Here is a 20665-nt window from a genome sequence, read left to right on the forward strand (position 1 = left end):
ATTTGGATCCATCTGGATCCAAAATCAGATTGGATAAAGCCCTGTGCAGTCTGGTCTGACCTCACGACTGACTCTGCTTTGACCTCCTGCAGTCTCTTCCAACCTGAATTATCCTGCAGTCCCGTGAGCCTGTGAATCTATTGACATTCCTGCTTTGCAGGACAATTTCACCTTTCGGATTTGAATGGGTGTGACTAGAAGTGGGATGTGACTGTGGAGGGGATGTGTGTCTACAGGTGCTGCTTTCTGGTGAATTTGCTATGCATCTCTAGTATTTTGTGGATATCTCTGTGCAAACACGTACCCAGCACTGCTGGTAAGGTTCCTCACAGACCTGAATTAAATACGAATTGGGAACTGTTAAGACTTAGCCTTAAACTTGTCTTTATCTACTGAGCTGAAAGGGGCCATGATTGCAGCACCTCACAGGAGTCAGGTCTGGAATAAAAGGAGTCCTATTTCCTTTTGAAAGAGATTAAGTACAGCCTGAGTGAGAACCAGTTTCGTCAGTCCTGTCTGGCAAAAGAAGGAGAGCAGAAAGGTGGAGGACAGACAAAGGCAGAACAAAAAGTCCAGGTGGGGGAAGGGGATCCTGTAAAGCTCTGCAGATTTGTTCCTGAATTTGTCAGGGAAACACAGCAAAAGAGGGAAAGAGAGAGACATGGCAGGAAGGGAAAGAAGATTTGAGGGGTTAGCCTGTTGGAGAAACAAGGTTAGGTCAGTCTCTCTACTTGAGAGAATGAGCCATGAGCTTCAGGGAAAGGACCTTAGAGAACCAAGCCTACAGAAAGGGACTGGAGAGGAACCATGGACCTGTTCATTATGTTTTCTGCCTGTTTCTTCTGTTACTGACAGCAAGGGTGTCCTTAGTCCTGTATGAAAGCTAAGTAATTGGCTCCATTACTGTGAGGGTTTACTGTAAAGAGCATATGCCCAGGAGGTGTATTATAGAAAGCAAGGGAGGCAAAAATGCATTCTACACATTCAAGTAAAAAAGTAGATTGGTTAATACCCAAGAGACTGTTTCTTCCTCCAAGGTTTGCCTGTCCTCTAAGCTGCTGGTGTGACTTATGTCAACACTGTCATTCAGATCTCCTTTGATTCAGACAATGTGGACTAGAAGCATAGCAGTGGCATATTGCTGGCCAGACAGCTGCCAGGGAGCCTCTGAACAGCAGCTGTCAATCTGCTAAAAATTCAAATAATATGAGCACTGGCTTCACCTAGTTTCAAAGCTTCACACAGTACCCAACTGATTGGCTTGCTGGTTTTCTTCTGTGCATCTTTTGGCATCACTAACAATGCAATCTGATGGGTTAACTGGCAACAACACAGGTGAGTGAGAAGGGTAAACAGTTTATGTACATAGATATTTGGAAGGACTGGATGCCTGCAGGTCTGCCAGGAGGTGATGGTCAACACATTCATGGGCTAGTTCCAGGGTTACTTAACTTGCAGTGCGTACTTGACAGGTTGATATTAATGGAAGGCACCTCCCATTGCTAAATATACGCCTGGAGCAGAGGAGGAGGCACATATCCTCTTAGGGCACAAAGGAATTTGAATTATCAGCAGGTCCTGGACTAAAAATTACAACATTTTCTAAAAGGACGGCAAAAAGGTGGATTGAGACATTTAATTTCACTAATATTTGAATATTCCATTATAATTTTAGCTTTCTGAGTTTCATACTGCATTAAGTATAGGAATCTCACTTGTATGTGCAGTGTCATTTGAAAGACAGTATGTGAACCTGAGTCACTCATACAGGGCTGGCAGATTTGGTTTCGGAAAACCGAGCTACGATTCTACTTCATCAATTTTTAAAAACTGAACATATTTTTTGAGCAAAGCAGGGATTCCTGGCAGGAGGGAGCTGTTGGCATACAGCAGAGAATTTCTGCAAGACCGTAGAAAAATGAGAATTGCAGGAAACGATAGTGCTTTGTTAGTGTGTGAGCAAGTGCACAGAACTATACACTCCTGATTCAAAGGCCAATCTAGGTTTAAGGCAGCCTAGTATTTTAGGATAACTGAATATATCAAGATTATAATCCTTGTCTTTCTCAAGGCCAGGTAAATTCTACCATTCCCTTCAGTAGGGCCAGATATCTACCTCTAGGTTCTACCTCATTCAGCCCAATTAGACCATTTTTACAGAAGCTGTAGAGATCATACATTTATTGAGAGGGAGAATAATTTCCAGGTAACTACATCCAGTGGCTGTTTGGTTTGAAGACAGAAAATAACCATTTGATAAACAGAGATACCTCAGCAAAGAGGCTGAGGTGGTCATGCAACATAGGGTCCTGCCATATGAAAGGCAGAATTTCAGGCTGCCTGGGCAAATAAAGGTCCTGGAGGAAAGAGCAGGGTCAGTTCAGACAAGACTGTTGACTTTTTGGTTGAAAACCCTCAATGTATAGCCAGTGTGGGGAGCTCACTGAAGCACTAATATGAGCTTTGCTCCTTGTATCCTTGCCTTCAGAAAGGTGTTGATGGGAAGAACTTGAAATTCTCATGGAAGTGGATTTATCTTCTCCATCTACTCCTAAACTATTGCCAGTTAATGGAAAAGCATGAGGAGCCATCTGCTACGTGAAGAGAAGATGGCTTTTCCTTCACGAAAGAAAAAGTAAAAGTAACATACTGGGGTCTGCAGACTCAGTGGGAGCAGGCTGTGGCCACAGTCTAGAAGTTTTGATGTCCTTGCAATGGATTCTCACAGAGGCATACATGATCTTGTACCTCTCCATAACCTCTTCTGGTCATGCTTTGTATATTAGTCCCGAAATAATAAGAATTCTTCATAACTGGGTGATCTCTCTTAATTGCCAAAAATATTTCTGAGAGAAATCAGAAATTATATGGTGATGTGATAAAAAGGCACCTACAGTAAAAAGAATGAATTTGCAGTACTTGAAGTTTTTCTATTGCACTTTTAGGTGGAGTTTGGTTTAATACGTGTAATTCTGCACCTGGGTTGAAGTTTAGACAGAGAACACCACCACAAATGCTTGTTGACTGCACAGTGGGACAGTAGGAAGAAAAATAAGGTTTACACAAGCAGTATCTGAGAGGGCCCCTTCCAATCTGTGATGAGCAGGTTTCGAATGATGTGTAAAGACTTTATTTTGGAGGAAATTCTCTCTGCAACATCTATTCCAGAATCTTTCTATTTTTCATAGTCAATAGAAGAGTCAAGACAAGCAATAAGCATATAGAAAAGAGGTGACCATCGTCATGCTTGTTGAGGGAAGGGTCCCCTACACACGCCGTGGTGATCACTCAGTAAACAACAATGTTTTTGGCACCAGCACTCAGCCCATGAGCCCTGATGTATCTGGGTGACACTCTGAGGATACTGGGCCTGAAACAAGAGTAGCACTCAACTCCCACGCTGCCTGTGGGGAGAGAGCAGACGCGGAGGCTTGAAGCAGTGTCAACCTAGGGCTATTTTGGTGCTCAGGCAATTTTAACTTCCTTTTACTGTTGCCAGGAGGTGGGAGCCCTGTGACAGCTCGAATTTGCAAACAGTGTTTATGCAGTATTTAACAGCAATTCAGAAGGTTCATTACAAAAGCACCAGCTATTTGCCATGGGTGCATGCCTTGTTTACTGAGGTCATCCATGTACAGAATATTCAGGAAAAATCTCAATGACCCTCTGGACTCAGGTCAACTTGACTTAAGGTTTTTCCTGAGAAGCGATTACTGTGTTCAGCTCTGGGGCCTGGAACATAAGGAGGACATGGGCCTGTTGGAGCAAGCCCAGAGGAGGGCCATGAAGATGATCAGAGGGCTGGAGCACCTCTCCTGTGAAGACAGGCTGAGAGAGTTGAGGTTGTTCAGCCTGGAGAAGAGAAGGCTCTGGAGACACCTTACAGCAGCCTTCCAGTACCTGAAGGGGGCCTGCAAGAAAGCTGGAGAGGGACTTTTTACAAGGGCCTGTAGTGATAGGACAAGGGGTAATGGCTTTAAACTGAAAGAGGGGAGATTGAGATTAGCTATAAGGAAGAAATTCTTCGCTATGAGGGTGGTGAGGCACTGGAACAGGTCGCCCAGAGAAGTTGTGGATGCCCCCTCCCTGGAAGTGTTCAAGGCCAGGTTGGACGGGGCTTTGAGCAACTTGGTCTAGTGGAAAGTGTCCCTGCCCATGGCAGGGGGGTTGGAACTAGATGATCGTTAAGGTCCCTTCCAACCCAAACCATTCTATGATTTTATGATTCTATGATTATATGATTCTATGCTATAACAAGTACACAACTATTATTTCTTCACATATGGTAGGCTGTGTCAGATACATCTGTATTTGTGAAATAAATTTTCAGGGCTGTTTGACTTTCTGGTAGCATTGTTGGCCTTTCATTATTGGAAGAAGGTCAATGGAAAATAGCAGGAAAATGAGAGAGAAATAATGATTGAAGAGGAAATTGCTACTTTACAGATGTAAGTGTCACGTGGTGGAGGGAGAGTTTCTGTTTCTTCTCAGGGTGAGAAGCAGTCAGTCAGCTGGTGTGTCTGACAGTAGTGTGCCTAAACTGTCCAAGGCAATTGGGCAGAGCAACGGACTAAGTACTCTTGTGATTATAACTGTGGGCCTTTTTGGTGAACATTAGATGTGAATGAATGTCCTGTTTCTAGTACAACTGGATTCTGCCTTCTTCTGAAGTATGTGGGTCTCACCTGGAGGAGTTACAGTCTCCATGACGGTGTTCATCCTGGTGATCTTGCAAACATCAAGCAACTGTGCCATAACTCATGAACAATCTGGCATTGCCATCTTTCAGATGATGTCCACCTGCTTCTGAATTAATAAAGACCTAGAAATGGAGGTTTAGCCTCTCCAGGGCTGATGGCAACTCCTGGGAAGAAGTAGTGTAAATAATAGGGGCCTGTTTTGCTCATGAAAAAATAATTTATTTTTATCATTTTGTCTCCAACCCCCAAGTGAAAAAACAAGGTTTAAACTGAGTGGGGTTTTTTTCTGAAATGTTAGAGCTGGAAAAAGACTAAAAAATCTGTTTTGACCTGGTTCTGTCTTTGAAGATAAATACGTGGAAAAGCCTCAGATAGTAGGTTAATGGAGGTCATGTGAATCAATATGTACAGAGATGGTTAGATAAGATTAGCAGTTTTGTACATACAGAAACACTCAGGAAAACACAGTGCAATCGTACTACCTCCCACCTCTTCATGCACTGCGATCACTCTTCCAATTATCACATTCTTTCTATGGCTTCAGAATCTTTATAAGATAAATGCAAGCCTTCTTGCTACATTAGATTTCTTACATTACTGAGATAAATGTCTTTTGTTTAAAGGTTAATAGGAGCAAGAAATGCAAACATCTGATTTGTTTTGAGTACTTTGATGATATGAGAAAGAACAGCTTCAGAAAATGAAATGTGATCACCAGCTTCTAATACCTTTTCTACAGTGATTCCCTTTTTCAAACCTTGCCTTCAGTGGAACCCGCCCCATATTTTCATAAATGTTTTTAACATTTAAAATTCAGGATCAGAAAGTGAAAAAAATATTTTTATTCCTGGTAAAGCTAATTGAATTGTAATTTTCAGAGATATCAGCTAACTGATGAAAAAGATCACCTTCTCCAAGTGCAAACGCAGTTCAAAAGATATACATAAGATTGCAATGGAAATGTCCTGTAAGTTACATTAGTTTTTCTCACAGGAACCGTGGACTAAATAGCAATAGAGGCTGTGAGGATCTGGAGTACTACAACTTCCAGTGAAGCAGCTTGGATTTTTTAAAGTTGTAGCCCCTGAGATGCAAAATGGTACCCAATAATGAGGATGTACAGTTAGCACAGCTGGAGCTTCAGAGGGGATAACAACATGAGGATGTACAGCTCAATGAGCACCATGAAGATATGTAGGAGTATTCTCTCATTGTACCTAGTAAGGTTGACCATTCTTCTGCATTGCTTTTCTGGTCTGTCCTCTAATGGAAGTAGAGATAATTGTGTGTTGCTTACAAATGGCCAGGCCGAAGCATGGACTTGGAGACATCTATAAATGTTCACAAAAACTAGAAAAAAAATAGACTCCTGCCTCCATTACACCTGTACAATCCTCTGTGGTCACAGGAGTATGTGGATTTATGTGTTAGCAAAAGAAGACTCTCAAATCATAGGTCGGATACTAAAATGTCTACTGAAAGGCCAGTTCACTTTACTGTGTTCAGACCTGAAAAGGGTGCTCCAGGGGTAGGAAAAAACATGAGTTTTTGCAGGAATCTTGTAAAAAGCAGGAAGAGCTCCATGTTGGCAAGGTTTTCACCTGCACCTGCTCTGCAACCTGGATTGGAAAGTAGGAGAGACACGAGTTTTAAAATTCTTTGCCTCCTGAAATTTGGAAACAAATGAAAACCTCAGGCTAAGTTTCCTTTCTATCTAACGCCTTTGTGAATCCAGAAATTAAGATAAACAGATCTAAATGAGAAGTTTGCTACTTCTTTGTAAAAATTTTCCTTAAAATTGAAAGGAAATTATTACCTTAGAAGAATTCAAGAACAGGACAAATTTGCTCCTGAAAATAAAAATGATCCAACCAGTCGTGCAATTTTTGGATTCTCATTTTCACTTTTGAGTCTTTAATCATTAGGGTCTATCTAGCTGTCTACATTTGAATACTCATAGATGTTTGAAGTATGTATGTTATCTGAAACATGCACATGGGGCTTATATGGCACAGGACCTGTCCCCCCAGCCTGGCAGCTGAAGGCCAAGCAAAAGATCTGAGGGTATCTAAAATGGTACTAGAGGCTTGGGGTAAAGCAATTGAACGGTGCTCTGTATATGAACTTTAAAGTGGATTGAATCTCCCCATAATTACTTAATTATTTACAACCTAATGATCAGATTCTTGTTTGAGTAAGGAGTCAAAGGCATATGGAAAAGTATTGGTATGAAACACCCCAAACCAAGGGAATGAGATCAAACAAAAGGGAATGTTCAGAGGAGTGACTCCTTTGAGGAGAAGGAATGAGTGTCTTGCTTCAACAGCTACTCTCAGGAGAAATGGAGAACAGGGAATATTGTCCTTCTAGTGCCAAGTAAAATAGCCAATGTAAGAAAAAATGAGCTTTAAGGCATACCACAGAGGGTCAGCACTGATTGCTGCCCAGGCAGAAGCAGGGGCTGAACGCTCCTGAAGAGGGGAATGATTAGGGAGAAGAGCCAAGGGGAGAAGCTGCAATGAGATATTGGGGAACATCGGTATAACCAAACCAACTTCAAACCAATCTGCCTGCCAAGACCAAACAACCCTTCTGTTCTGAAGACCTGAAGCTCTGAACATCCCACATTCACCACAGAGGCTTTGCAGTGCTTATCTTTAAGCAGGATAGTACAAGCTAGGCACAGCTTCACGGTCCATATGGCTCTTTGGAGAAACCTGGACTTGGGAGTGTTTCTGGGGGATATGTGTTCGAAAAACACACATTACCAAGTGAAAATTGAAGTAAGAATGTGAAAGCTGAGGGTCTGCGTTATTTAGCCCAGATAGGTAATCTAATAGGTTAATCCATGAATCATCAATTAGTCCATATTTTCGGTCTGCTTCTGCCCTCACCCAGTAAATAAAAAATAAAAGAACACCACTTTGTTTTAGAAGTATTGGAAACCTTAATTAAGTTGTAGTGTTGTGAATTATTTTGCCCAAAGACTTAAGAAGGCAGGTATAATGAAGAAGTAATTTAAACATTTTTGAAACAAACTGATGCTGATTAGAGCTCTAGGAACTTGTTATAGCACACATTTTATAGGGTTTCGGGATGACATTAAATGAAATAGCAGGGCTGAGGTCCAGGTCTGAGATAGCAACTCCAGGGGGAGGGTGGAAGGTGAACCTCTGCAGGAGACTGGTGAAGAAGAGGAAGAGCTCCATTTTGGCAAGAGTCTCACCAGCGCAGATCCTCCGCCCTGGAACAAAATGCAGAACTGCCGTTAAGAGAGTCAGTGGGAGCTGCTGCTTCAATAGTTGGAAGAAATAAAAACCTTGGAGCAGTGCTTATTCTGAGTAAGATCAGTGGGCATCCAGAACACTTGAAATGCCATATCCTAGCTGTGAATAAAGAACACAGTAGCTCTTAAAAGCTACTGTGTGCTTTATTCATAGCTAGGAGTACAAGAGTCATCTGAGAGAGAGGATACTTGGTCTTCAGAGGTATGGTGACAAAGCCACCTGGTGATTTTTTTTTTCTTTTCCTTTGTCTAAATGCTTGCATTTGAGGACAAATGTATGGAAATACAATCTGAATTCCTTAATTCCAGTTTTCAATAAAATTTGTATTTTTCTTAATTTTCAGACTTTTCCTCTACTTAGTTCAATTTTTGGATCCCAGACCAACTTTGGCTGGTTTAGTCTAGGCGCTGAATCTCTTAGTCTAGTCACATGCATTTTTTATATTAAATTTTGTCAGAACAGACCTTGGAGACTCACAAAGGCTGGCTAGAGAGGGACTGAGGAGGGAGGTGGTGGAGATATTTTATGATGCCCCTAATATAAGCCTTTCTTCAAAAGCACTGTGAACACAAATTTTTCTTGATCCTGGTCAAATTCAGCAGCTTGCAAACTGCCTTAATCAGAGCATGGTGGTTCAAGGCCAGAACTAGCAAAGACCTGAACAAAGATTTGATTTAACTCCCTTGTATGACAGAAAGTGGAAAATGAAGAACTATTCCATGGCTGTGCTATGAAACAAGCCATCCAGGGAATGCCCAGACCTGACACTCCATGGATGTCAGCTAGAACATCTAGACTTAAATCTGAAAAAGAAGGCCTGTGAAATGGAAGTATCATAAGGTCTTTTATGAAAAAAAAATGCTTACTATACGTTGGATGGTGAGTATGACAAGAAAAAAAACTATATTTGTATCATGCAGAATTAAAAATACACAAATAGGGTCTATAAAAAATGCAGTGTTGTGGATATGATATACAAGTTAGCCAGAGACTGATATATAGGAGCTTAATTGAGTAATACCAGAGCCTGCAAAGCAGGACAAATGCCAGAGCAGGAGCAGTCATCAGGGGGGTCAGAACCTGCCATGCTTTGGCAATTGGTGCAGGTGTGTAAGCTTAGGTGAATGCTGCGGAAGCCTCAGAAGGCAACCCCTTTCTGTCCTTTGATTTTACACAGAATTTGGGTTTTTACATAAGGCAGCTCCTCTTTGTTGGCACAGATATGAAGTCTTGATCCCAGCCGACATTATTCATGACTTTTTAAAAGGGACGTGCAATAACGAAACATGGTGCCCCAGGAAAGATACAGAAACCACCTTTCCCATGTGCTTTGTGTGTGGTCATAGGCAATGCAGCTGGGTATGGTACGAGTCAGAGACAAAGAAGCCCAGGCCATAGGGCAGTTGTGGGCTACAGATTATAATACAGAAATGCGTTATCTAAACCATCATGGAATTTGCTGAAAAACTCCCTCATATTTAAGAAGGCACTACAAATTCTTATTTATAACAATGAATACTAACTGAGAAACCAATAACATCCAGAGGCTGGAGGAATTAGCAGGCATTTGTGAGTACTCCCTCTTGTCAGTTGTGTGTCCTGAGAAATCTGTGAAATATGGGTTGTGAAATGGTCCCATGAAAAAGACAGTGTGGAGGCCAGGCTTCAGGAACAAAACAACACTGGTGCAAGTAGTTCTTGTCTAAGATTTTTACTCGCAACAGCAATAAATGGAAAAGGGAAGGCACCTGCTGAAAAAGGCATGAAAGCATCTTTCTTCACAAATTTTCCATTGGCATCAAGAAAGTGCTCAGGATAGAACATGTCTGGTTTCTCCCACTGCGATTTGTCTTGCAGGACGGAGGTCAGTAAGGGGATGATGTAGGTTCCCTGCAAAATAAGACAGTGGAATTAATCTGTGGACAAATATTGTGGCGGCAGTAATGGCAATAAAACTTCAAGATCATCAGGCTGGAGAAAGAGATTATTCTGACTGCTGTTATGTCACTTCATTAGAAGTTCATGTTTATCACATTAACCAGGTTTGAGAAAGAAGAAATGCTAAGTGAAAAAATCCTTAGGCATCTCACCTTGGGAATGAAATAGCCTTTGAGAGTGACATCTGCAGCAGTCTCATGAGGCAAATCCAATGGCAGGATATTGGCAAACCTCTGAATTTCATGGATGACAGCATCCGTATATGGCATCTGAGTTCGATGCTCAATTCGTGGAGGGTTTGACCCTATTACTTGCTCTATCTCTTCCTGGACCTTTCCTGAGGAAAGAATCAACTATAAGAAAGAGGCAAGGACTCATTCATCTCTGAGACATACTATGCTTTACTGATGTAAAGTATAAAAGACCTTGAGTGAAACCCACAAATTCTCTTAAAATCTTTTTTTCCTATCAGAAATAATGGGAGGTAAACAGAACTGTGGTGTTTGGTTATTTCTTTACCAATAAGAAGCGTAAAGACTTGTATTTTTCTGCCCTCTCTTCTGCCTAAAGTTTCTTGCGCTGACCAAGAGATGTCTCAAAACCCCCACTTGACTCCTAACAACACTGTACCATTCCCTGTACTGGAATGGAGATGTCAAAGAGCAATTCCCTGAATCTTCTCAGGTATTTAAAGCCCTGCTATGGGTCATTTAACATCTGCACAGGCCTTTGGTTTATGAACAACCTGTTTCTGAGGGAAACCTGGAACAATTTCATTGGCCAACACAGGACAGCTCTTTTCTTTTTAATTAATGAGATTTTACTGAGCAAAGGACCTGGGCCATATGAACTCTATTTATAATCTACTGGTAGGCCGACTAGTGTACCCCTCACTGGGTCTGAACCACAGGGCACGGCAATACCTAGACAATAATTGGCTGGAAACCTTGGCTTTTTGTAACTTAGTGTACTAACAGATATCTTGACCTTCCAGGTTCCTGTTCAGTTCCTAATGCATTGACTGTAATTGCATCTGTCATAAAACCGCTTACTCTGAATTTCAGGGTACTTTAGCATCAGCAGAAAACTCCAGTTTAGTGTGGTGGAAATTGTCTCAACGCCAGCAGTAAACAAGTTGCTCACCAAGCTTAGCAAGTTGCCATTATGGAAATACCCATTGGTAGTGGATTTCTCCTAAAAGAAGTGGTTGAGATAAAAGGATGAAAACTTAAAGCTTTCTATGTGAAAATGCAATTTACATAGCTAAATATTTACTAAGAAATAAATCTTATATTTTAAAAAAGTGTGAAAGACCAAGAAGAGCTGTGGGCTTTGGAGAGGAGTGTTGACATAGGCGTTATGTTTTGCATGATCTCTGCATTTACTGGGGCCAGCTGCAAAGAGACCCCAAATAAGGATCCCAGTAAAGCCCAGGTAGTGCTTTTGTTCTGTGATGCATTATGTTTTTGAAAGAGCCAGAAGGACTAGGACAACAGAGAGAGCAGATAAAAAGATGCAGCCTCTGTAAATATATTGACACAGTCTGAAGAAAAGCATAAATAAGGATAAATGCTGATTAAAAGGGGTTGTAACTGCAACAGAGTGAAATATGTGTTCAACTCTACCCATTCATTATATGTGTTTTGTCAAAGATAGATTCCCTAAAGAAATATAGCTATAATTATAAGGACTGAAAAGAAATTGTAAATGTCTTCATATAACCATAAAAGTTAGAATAAATGAGAAAAGATTCAGTTACCTCCTGCTGTTTAACCAGGAAAGCATCAATAAAACTTCTTTGATCATTTTTGTCCAGGGTTTTGAGATGTTCTATAAAAGTAACTTGTACATAAGCATGGAATTCATCTCTGTTTTGGAGAAGAGTCTTGTTAGCCCTTAGGAGGAATCCAAGGTGTGGGAAGATGTTGTACATCTACAAGAGTGAAAGATGTTGGAAATAATTTACCAGCCAGAGATTTGAAAACACTACAGAAACAAATTAATAATATTGTGCCCATTTTGCAGATACGAAGATAAAGACTTAACATTAATATTTTCTTCTTTAGAACATGAAAAAGTGACTGGACGAATTCATGGTAGAAAATCCATCAAGGACCATGGAATACATGGAAAACTCTCAGCCCCAAATTACTGTTTTGCAGGAGTAGTGTGGATGTCAGACTCAAACATCTGCAACTTGCCACCAGGGAGATGGAAATGTTGGCCAGCAACTTTTTTTATTGTTTTAGGCAGCTCTTCCACTAACTTTTTTTTTTTTTTTTTCTATTTCAAAGCCTAAAGGAACAGGAAGTGAATCTGGTGTGTGGCAGCATTGCATGCAAGTATCAGGGAGTATTTATTACTCATTGTGACATTTCAGTGTGCTAAAAGCATGAGAAAATAGATTTTGTGCCAGAGTTCCTTGTACAGGTAGACCTATAGTTTCTCCCTGCCCCATGTTCTGAGAGTGAACTGTTTTGCCTGGTCGCTTTATACATGTGAGCTCTATTTTTGGGGAATGCTGAGCTTGCTGTTCATGCACTACGTGATCTGATTTTTTCAGTCTAGGTTTAGCACTCTTCAAACTATAGCTTAAGTATGTTTTTGAGAGATGGGGGGCTTGACTGTTGGCTTCAAGACTCTCAGCCTGCCTCTTAAGCTTTTTTTTGCCCCAGAAAGTGCTTGTAAACCTATTATCTCTCAGAGTCTCAGATTTTTCTGTTTAATAGAAACAATTGACTACCTGTATTACTATGTTCCTATGGCATTCAGGGGAACAGCAACATAAAAACCTTTATCATTACCGTAACCAAAGGTTTCCCAGCAAGCCTCATGCTTTCATTGGTCAAATGCAGAAGCCTCACAAATCTGGAGTCTTTGTAGTCAAATCGTTTTCCAAGTAATATTGACACAATTATGTTAGCAACTGCTGCATTAATTATTTTACTAGCATCAAAGGGCTTTCCTATACAATGAAGAAAAGAATGTATTACATTGTGGCAAAAGATGTAATTTGTAAAAGTAAATTTAATGCTAATTATTTCTATTTATTTGTTATGATTGATTGCTATTACTGATTATTATTCAGTGTTAGAATAGCATGCCAAGACATAAAAATGCCAGAGGAGCCAAATTCATCAAACTGATTCAGCCTGAAGTACATTTTTTAAAAAGGTCTGAGCCTGAGGTTACTGGCAACCCCCTGGGTACTTGAACAAAACCTGAGAGGTTTGAAGAATGAATCAGCTACCCACCTTCTTGTGATGCAATGGCATCTGCCAGGTACCCATACTCCTCCACAATGCGGTCCTCTATGGCCCTTTTTCCCATTCCAAAGTCTCGTAATGTTGTGAGAGTGAATCTTCGCATCACCTTCCAGTTTTCACCATGAGCAAAAACAATCCCTGACACAAAGAGAACATTTCAAGGTGGCAGAAGATTTTAAATAACTAATTTGTAGGCAAATAGTGTAGATATTTAGTAACAGTCACTTTTAAAGCAATCTAAATTACCTCTGGCTGAGGAAAAAACTTTCCCTTAAGTATTTTCAGGCCTCAACAGGTTTATTGCAAAATTGTAAATGCAGGTTTATTGCAAAAAAAAGGAGGATAAACTACTTAAGAGCTATTTAATAAAATCTTAAGAAGAATATATATCTCTGAGAGACTCTTGTCACTGAAAGAAAGAGGGCATAGGAAATTCAAATTCAAGCCACTGATCATCATACTTTGGAAGTGGAATTGAACAGAGATGTCTTGTCCCTGATGATTGCAGGAGAAACCTGAATAGACACAAATTTAGAATTTAGAAGTTAGGTAGCGTCTTAAAACCTCCTCAATCATTTTTTTCACTGAAATTGTTACACCATGTAACTAATGACTTCAGTTATATTTTTTCCAAGGAAAAAGTAAGGTGTAAAGAAAGCTTACATGCAATAATGTGATCAAAAGATGCAGCTGTTAAAGTGTTCATGGAATTATTCCTGAATTTGTCCAAGGGTTTTTGGAGATGTAACTATGAAACTCTCATGTAAAATTAGAAGGAAGTTTGGGTGTGAAAATCTCATTTGGAAACCCAGCTCAGTATACAATATTTCTGTTATTAAAATAAATCCCCAATTCTATATGTGTTCCATTCTATTGTCACATTCAGATTTTAAAAGCACTATTCACCATTTGAAATGAGAAGCAGCAGTATAATACTCATTCCAGGAAAAGGAAGTTCATGATAAACCCAAAACAACAGAAGTCCAGAACCATATAATAAGAGCTAGAAATGCCTTGCCTGGCATGCCTGCCCTTGTTCCAGATCCTGAAAGTGTGACACTATCCATTATCTGTTGCTGTGGTTATTGTTAGTTATGGTTGTTTTGTTGTCACTGTCTGTAGTTTCAAATTTGAGTAAGTGCATGGAAGTCAATGAAGTTGCTCCCTATTTCCAATGCCTTTTATGGTCTCTGATCCAAAGTGGTGTGCCAGCTTCTGCTTCATCTTTAGGAAAAAACTTTTTTAATAAGTCAAGCAGATAAGGAAAAATAAAACCAACTTACCATTTCCTCTGGTCAAATCTTCAAAGACTGGGATTTTAGGTCTCTCTGCAAATGCATCTGCCTGGTTTACGAGAGCTTCCTTCACTGTCTCATACCCAGAAATCACTACTATTTTCCTTTGTCCCATCTGAACACTGAAGACTGGACCATATACTTTTGAAAGCTGACAGAAGAAGATAACAGTGATTTACAGCTTTTACAGCTTATAGAGAAGTTCACCACCCTTTCAGTTCTGCTTATTTTCCTGTCCTGCCTCTAAGTTACTAAAATGTTAAATGTTTTCCTAAGTACAGAGAAAGAGAATTGATTTAAATAATGTGAATGTGCCAGACATTATGATGGCTAATGACTAAATGGCAGAGTCAGGAGTGGAGTCCCATTGTGCTAAACTGAGCGGAAGGGTTAACAGCTGAAACCCCAAGTCAGTCAAGGGTTGTGCTGACAGCTCTGTCTTCCCTCAGGAACCCCTGTAAATTCAATTTTTGACTCATGTTTTCACACTGATCTCTATGTTATTGTGTTTCTTTTGTTTACAGACTAAACCTGTTCAAACTTTTGCTACCATTACTGTATCAAAACCCCAGTGTGTTTCCAGGCCAGGATCTAGAATTAAGTAAATTCTTTTTTTTTTTATGACTACATCCACCATGAATCTGTCTCAGAGACAATGTTTGGCCTAAGCTGGTACCTTTTTAGCTTGTACAGGCAGATTTATTTTCATATAACTCATGTTCCTGATTCTCCTGACAATAGGAGGGGGTTTTCCTCACTGCACTTATTTTCTAGTGTGTTTGCACAGAGAAACAGAAGACAACTATTTAGTATCAATATGCAAAATGTTCAGCAACTGGTAAGCAAGTCCAGTCAACTATATGAAATAACAGGAGCAGCGACACATGTCTGAATTAAGAGTAACTTTTTTGATGGTGATACTGTTACCCCAGACTGCTGTAGCTAAGGCAGAATATGATCTTTTCAAAGGGTGTTCTCCAGTAAGGACTTTCCAATGCTTGCAGTGGTGATGCTGCTATGAGCATATGGTCTCCAGTTGCATTTACACACTAAGTATGTGTGATTAAACCTTGAGCTAAGCTCAAGTCACAGAACCGACCTCCTCCGTTAGAATGGATTCATTGAATTACAGTAGACACATCTTTATTCTGTTGGCCTGAAAAGAGATGGAGCTTGCTTTTGCCAACACAATTAGGCTGCATTGGATAGCTACAGTGATTTTCCAGATACTACATCTGAGCACTGTTTTGATTTGTGGATGTAACATACGTACAGATATGTAGGAGCAAATATCCCTTTTAAAATCATCAGCAAGGAGGATGTGTAATTTCAATGTCTAAGTAGAAAAAACTCTAAGAAAGAAGCAGGTTCATAGAAGTTGTCTGATTCAAAATCAGGAAAGTCCTACAATAAAGTAGGTAAGGAAAGTACTAGAAGAAAACTGAAAGATTTATTACTTTGATTTGCTTAGATCTTCGCTGTATATTCTGGCAGCTGTTGGCCCTGACTATAAGAGTGTATAGTTATCTTCAGCTTTTGGGGAAAAAAGGAGGAAAGGGAGATGAGAAGGGTTGTTAAGTCAGTGAAGGCAGGAAGTTCAAGTCGCAACCCCAGACACATCAATCAGTGGAAGGTGGAGGGAGTTAGACCACATATCAAAATTGCTCCTTATTCAGTTACCTTTTTCTCAAAATTACCACAAAAATAAGGTGAGCACTTGTTATTAATCTGAGAGTTGTTTAAGGCTGAAACCTAGATGCATGAAGTAGGACAGAGAAAGTATTACAGTAAAGAACAAATCTTCCTGCATTCAAACTTTTCTGCTCAAATAACAGTCTCCTGTCCCTTGCTAAGGGTCATCTGTGGATACAACATGTCAGGTGCAGTAGGAGAAACTCTCTGATATCTTGGACTATGGGGCCTGGTACTATGTTGTCCTGGTTTTGGCGGGGATAGAGCATGTAACAATTGCTGTCCCCCGGCCACCCCCCCCCAGTTTCTATACTGAGCATGACACCATATGGTATGGAATAGCCTTTTGGCCAGTTTGGGTCAGCTGTCCTGGCTGTGCCCCTTCCCAGTTTCTTGTGCACCTGGCAGAGCATGGGAAGCTGAAAAGTCCTTGACTAGCACCAGCACTACCTAGCAACAACTAAACCATCAGTGTGTTATCAGCAATATTCTCATACTAAATCCAAACCACAGCACTATGCCAGCTACTAGGAAGAAAATTAACTCTATCCCAGCCGAAACCAGGACATATGTCCAATTATGGGACTAATAGAAAAGATAATGACTACCTGTAGATAAGTCCTGTAGGGTCTCTTCAAATCAAACAAATGCAGATTTCCAATGATAGGTAATGCTCTTGGTCCTGGGGGAAAATTCTTTCTCCAGCGGTTGTTCCAGAAACCTCCTATTTTCAAAATGGATAGAAAAGTCAGGATGAACACTAAACCAATGGAAGTACAGCTGCTCCAGTCCATCTCTGTTCAGCCAAGTATTTGCTACAGAAGAGAAAAGAGAAAATGTGGACTCTGGATCTCTGTCCTCCTGCAAAAATTTCTTGTGAGAGATGCTTGTACTAGTCCATAAATCTCTTTTCCAGTGACGGGTGTGTTTTTCTTGTGATTGGTGACTGGTTTTGCTCTCTTCCCCTGTGCTTGCTAATGAATACTCAGTACGGTACAGAGGTGGGTAAGTGTTTGCTAGCCAAGCATGTGTGACTGGGTGAGCATGTAGCTCACTGTCCAAGGATGAAAGTCCAAGAACATGAAGAACCACAGGTCATCAACCTGTTGTTTGGTATTAAAGTCATAAACTCTGCATGCTCTGCAGGTTGCTGGTTAGCTATATTTTCATCATTAGTACAGGCACAACCTTAATACCCTGAAATTAGAATGCCAGTCCCCAAGTGATTAGGGCTTAGAGATTTTTTTTTTTTTTAAACTGCTTAGGAATTGGTATAACTTTGCTTCCATTGAATTCATTGGGAATTTCAAATCACAGAATCACACAATGGTTGAGGTTGGAAAGGACCTCTGGAAGTCATCTGGTCCAGCCCCCTTGCTCAAGCAGGGCCACTGAGAGCCAGCTGCTCTAGACTATGTCCAGACAGCTTTTGAATATCTCCAAGAAGGGAGAATCCACAACTTCCTGGGGCAACCTGTGCCAGTGCTGGGTCACTCTCACAGCAGGAAAGTGTTTCGTGATGTTTAGAGTGAACCTCCTGTGTTTCTGTTTGTGCCCATAGCCTCTTGTCCTGTCACTGGGCACCACTGAAAAGAGCCTGGCTCTGTCTTTTTTGTACCCTTCCTCCAGATGTTTACACATATGGATAAGATCTCCCTGAGCCTTCTCTCCTCCAGGCTAAACAGTCCCTGCTCTTTCAGTGTTTCCTCCTACAAGAGAAGCTCCAGTCCCTTCAGCATCTTCATGGTCCTTTGCTGGGCTTTCTCCAGTATGTCCATATCTCTTTTGTAGTGGGGAGCCCAGAACTGGACACAACACTCCAGGTGTGGCCTCACCAGTGCTGAGTTGAGGGAAGGATCACCTCCCTTGACCTGCTGGCTACACTCCTCCTAATGCAGTCCAGGACACCAAGAGCCTTCTTTGCAGCAACGGTACATTGTTGCCTCATGTTCAACTTCGTGTCCACCAGGATCCCCAGGTCTTTTTCCATAAAGCTGCTTTCCAGGTGGGTGGTCCCCAACATGTACTGGTGCCTGAGGTTGTTCCTCTCCAGGTGCAGGACTTTGCGCTGCTCCTTGTTGAACTTCATGAGTGTATTGGGTTTGCATGGCAATGTTTGGTAGCAGGGAGGGGGGCTACAGGGGTGGCTTCTGTAAGAAGCTGCTAGAAGCTTCCCCTATGTCTGATAGAGCCAATGCCAGCCGACTCCAAGACAGACCCATCACTGGCAAAGGCCGAGCCCATCAGTGATGGTGGTAGCGCTTCTGTGATAATGTATTTAAGAAGGGGAAACAAACAAACAAACAAAAACCAAACCAAAAACCAAGGGAACACAAATTACAGCCGGAGTGAGGAGTGAGAATATGTGAGAGGAAGGACTCTGCAGACACCCAGGTCAGTGCAGGAGGAGGGCAGGAGGTGCTCCAGGCACGGAGCAGAGATTCCCCTGCAGCCCTGGTGCAGCCCATGGCGAGGCAGCTGTGCCCCTGCACCCATGGGGGCCCCCGGGGGAGCAGAGATCCCCCTGCACCCGGGGAGGAGCCCACGCTGGAGCAGGGGATGTGCCCCAAGGAGGCTGTGACCCCATGGGAAGCCCGCGCTGGAGCAGGCTCCTGGCAGGAACTGTGGCCCCGTGGGGAGAGGAGCCCAGGCTGGAGCAGGGTTGCTGGCAGGAACTGGGACCCCGTGGGGGACCCACGCTGGAGCAGGCTGCTCCTGAGGGGCTGCACCCCAGGGAGGGACCCACGCTGGAGCAGTTCATGAAGAACTGCAGCCCGTGGGAAGGACTCATGTTGGAGCAGTTTGTGGAGGACTGTCTGCCGTGGGAGGGATCCCACGCTGGAGCAGGGGCAGAGTGTGAGGAGTCCTCCCCTGAGGAGGAAGGAGCAGCAGAGACAGTGTGTGATGAACTGACTGCAACCCCCATTCCTCGTCCCCCTGTGCCGTGCAGGGGGAGGAGGTAGAGAAAATCAGGAGTGAAGTTGAGCCTGGGAAGAAGGAAGGGGTGGGGGGAAGGTGTTTTAAGACTTGGTTTTATTTCTCATTAGCCTACTCAGTTTCAATTGGTAATAAATTAAACTGATTTTTCCCAAGTTGAGTGTGTTTTGCTTGTGATGGGAATTGCTGAGTGATCTCTCGCTGTCCTTATCTCGACCCACGAGCTTTTTGTTATATTTTCTCTCCCCTGTCCAGTTGAGAAGGGGAGTGATAGAGCGGCTTTGGTGGGCACTTGGCATCCAGCCATGGTCAACCACCACAATAAGGTTCCTGCCAGTCCATTTCTCCAGCCTGTTAAGGTGCCTCTAGGCAATGGCACAACCTTCTGGTGTAACAGCCACCCCTCCCAGTTTGGTGTCATCAGCAAACTTGCTGAGGGTATGCTCTGCCCCATCATCTAGATCATTAATGAAGACATTAAACAGGACTGGACCCAGTATTAACCCCTGGGGTACACTGCTAGTTACTGGTCTCCAACCTGACTTCACACCACTGATCACTAGACTCTGGGCCTGGCTTTTCAGCAGGTTTTCAACCCACCCCACTGTCTGCTCATCCAACCCATAGATCAACAAGTTGGCTATGATGATGGTAGATAGTGTCAAAAGCCTTACTGAAGTCTAAGAAGACTTCTTGTGACTAAGACAACTTGTTCTTGTGACTAAAAAGGTACAGCAGGGGTGTATGAGAAAGAAGTTGGAGACGCCTAAGAGGTGCCACAGAAGGACTGGTTTGCTCAGTTCCTGCTCTATCACTGGCTGTCTGTTCCAGCCAGGGGTGTATCCCCAGAAGGCATTTCAGGTGTGAAAGAAGATCTTTACAGCTTGCAAGACAATATTGGCAACAGTTTGATTTGAAATGGAGGAGGACTTTTTATTTTTCTATGCTTTTATCTTTATCATTAATATGCACATTATTCTGTAGTAAACTAAATTAATTTTAACTTCCAGACAGTGTATAAACACATGGCATCACCTGAGAGCCCTCTATGCATTTGCACTGCAGTTCTGTATTGGGTAAACATCTTACATTTCCTTGTCTCAGGTTGAGTTGTTCAGTTAGATTTCTGTGTGTGTGTGCGCGCGTGCATTTAGGGCACTGGTGCGGGAATAAATTGTGTAATAAACCATTTTCTCTAGGCAGTTTGGATGTAGCTGTTCTGGAAGTGTGGAAGGTGAAAGCCCTTGGGAATTTTTTTTGAGTGTGTGTGTGTGTAGATCAGTGTGGTACCTTTTGAGGTCTGGCCCAGAGCCTGGCCCTGGCCTCTTTCATCAAGGGGTTGGTGGATTGACCCTGGCTGGATGCCAGATGTCCACCAAAGCCATTCTATCACTCCCCTCATCAGCTGGACAGGGGAGAGAAAATATAATGAAAGGCTCGTGGGTCGAGATAAGGAGAGGGAGATCACTCAGAAATTACTGTCATGGGCAAAATAGACTTGACTGGGGGAAATTAATTTAATTTATTATCAATCAAATCAGAGTGGGATA

At 42.0% G+C, this 20665-nt stretch overlaps 1 protein-coding gene across 1 annotated transcript; it reads right to left on the reverse strand.

Annotated features, from left to right (window-relative positions):
• Positions 1 to 7667: 7667 nt before the first annotated feature.
• Positions 7668 to 17005, reverse strand: LOC104030123 (cytochrome P450 2K1). Its single transcript, XM_009481719.2, has 9 exons — positions 16787 to 17005; positions 14475 to 14637; positions 13180 to 13329; positions 12730 to 12890; positions 11685 to 11858; positions 10978 to 11119; positions 10078 to 10262; positions 9736 to 9877; positions 7668 to 7944 (listed from the first exon to the last, which is right to left on the reverse strand). Exons 1-9 carry the CDS (start codon positions 16970 to 16972, stop codon positions 7757 to 7759), a joined length of 1491 nt encoding a protein of 496 aa, XP_009479994.1. The 5' UTR covers positions 16973 to 17005; the 3' UTR covers positions 7668 to 7756.
• Positions 17006 to 20665: the final 3660 nt, after the last annotated feature.

The sequence above is a fragment of the Pelecanus crispus genome, chromosome 3 (genome assembly GCF_030463565.1).
Source record: "Pelecanus crispus isolate bPelCri1 chromosome 3, bPelCri1.pri, whole genome shotgun sequence".
NCBI lineage: Eukaryota > Metazoa > Chordata > Aves > Pelecaniformes > Pelecanidae > Pelecanus > Pelecanus crispus.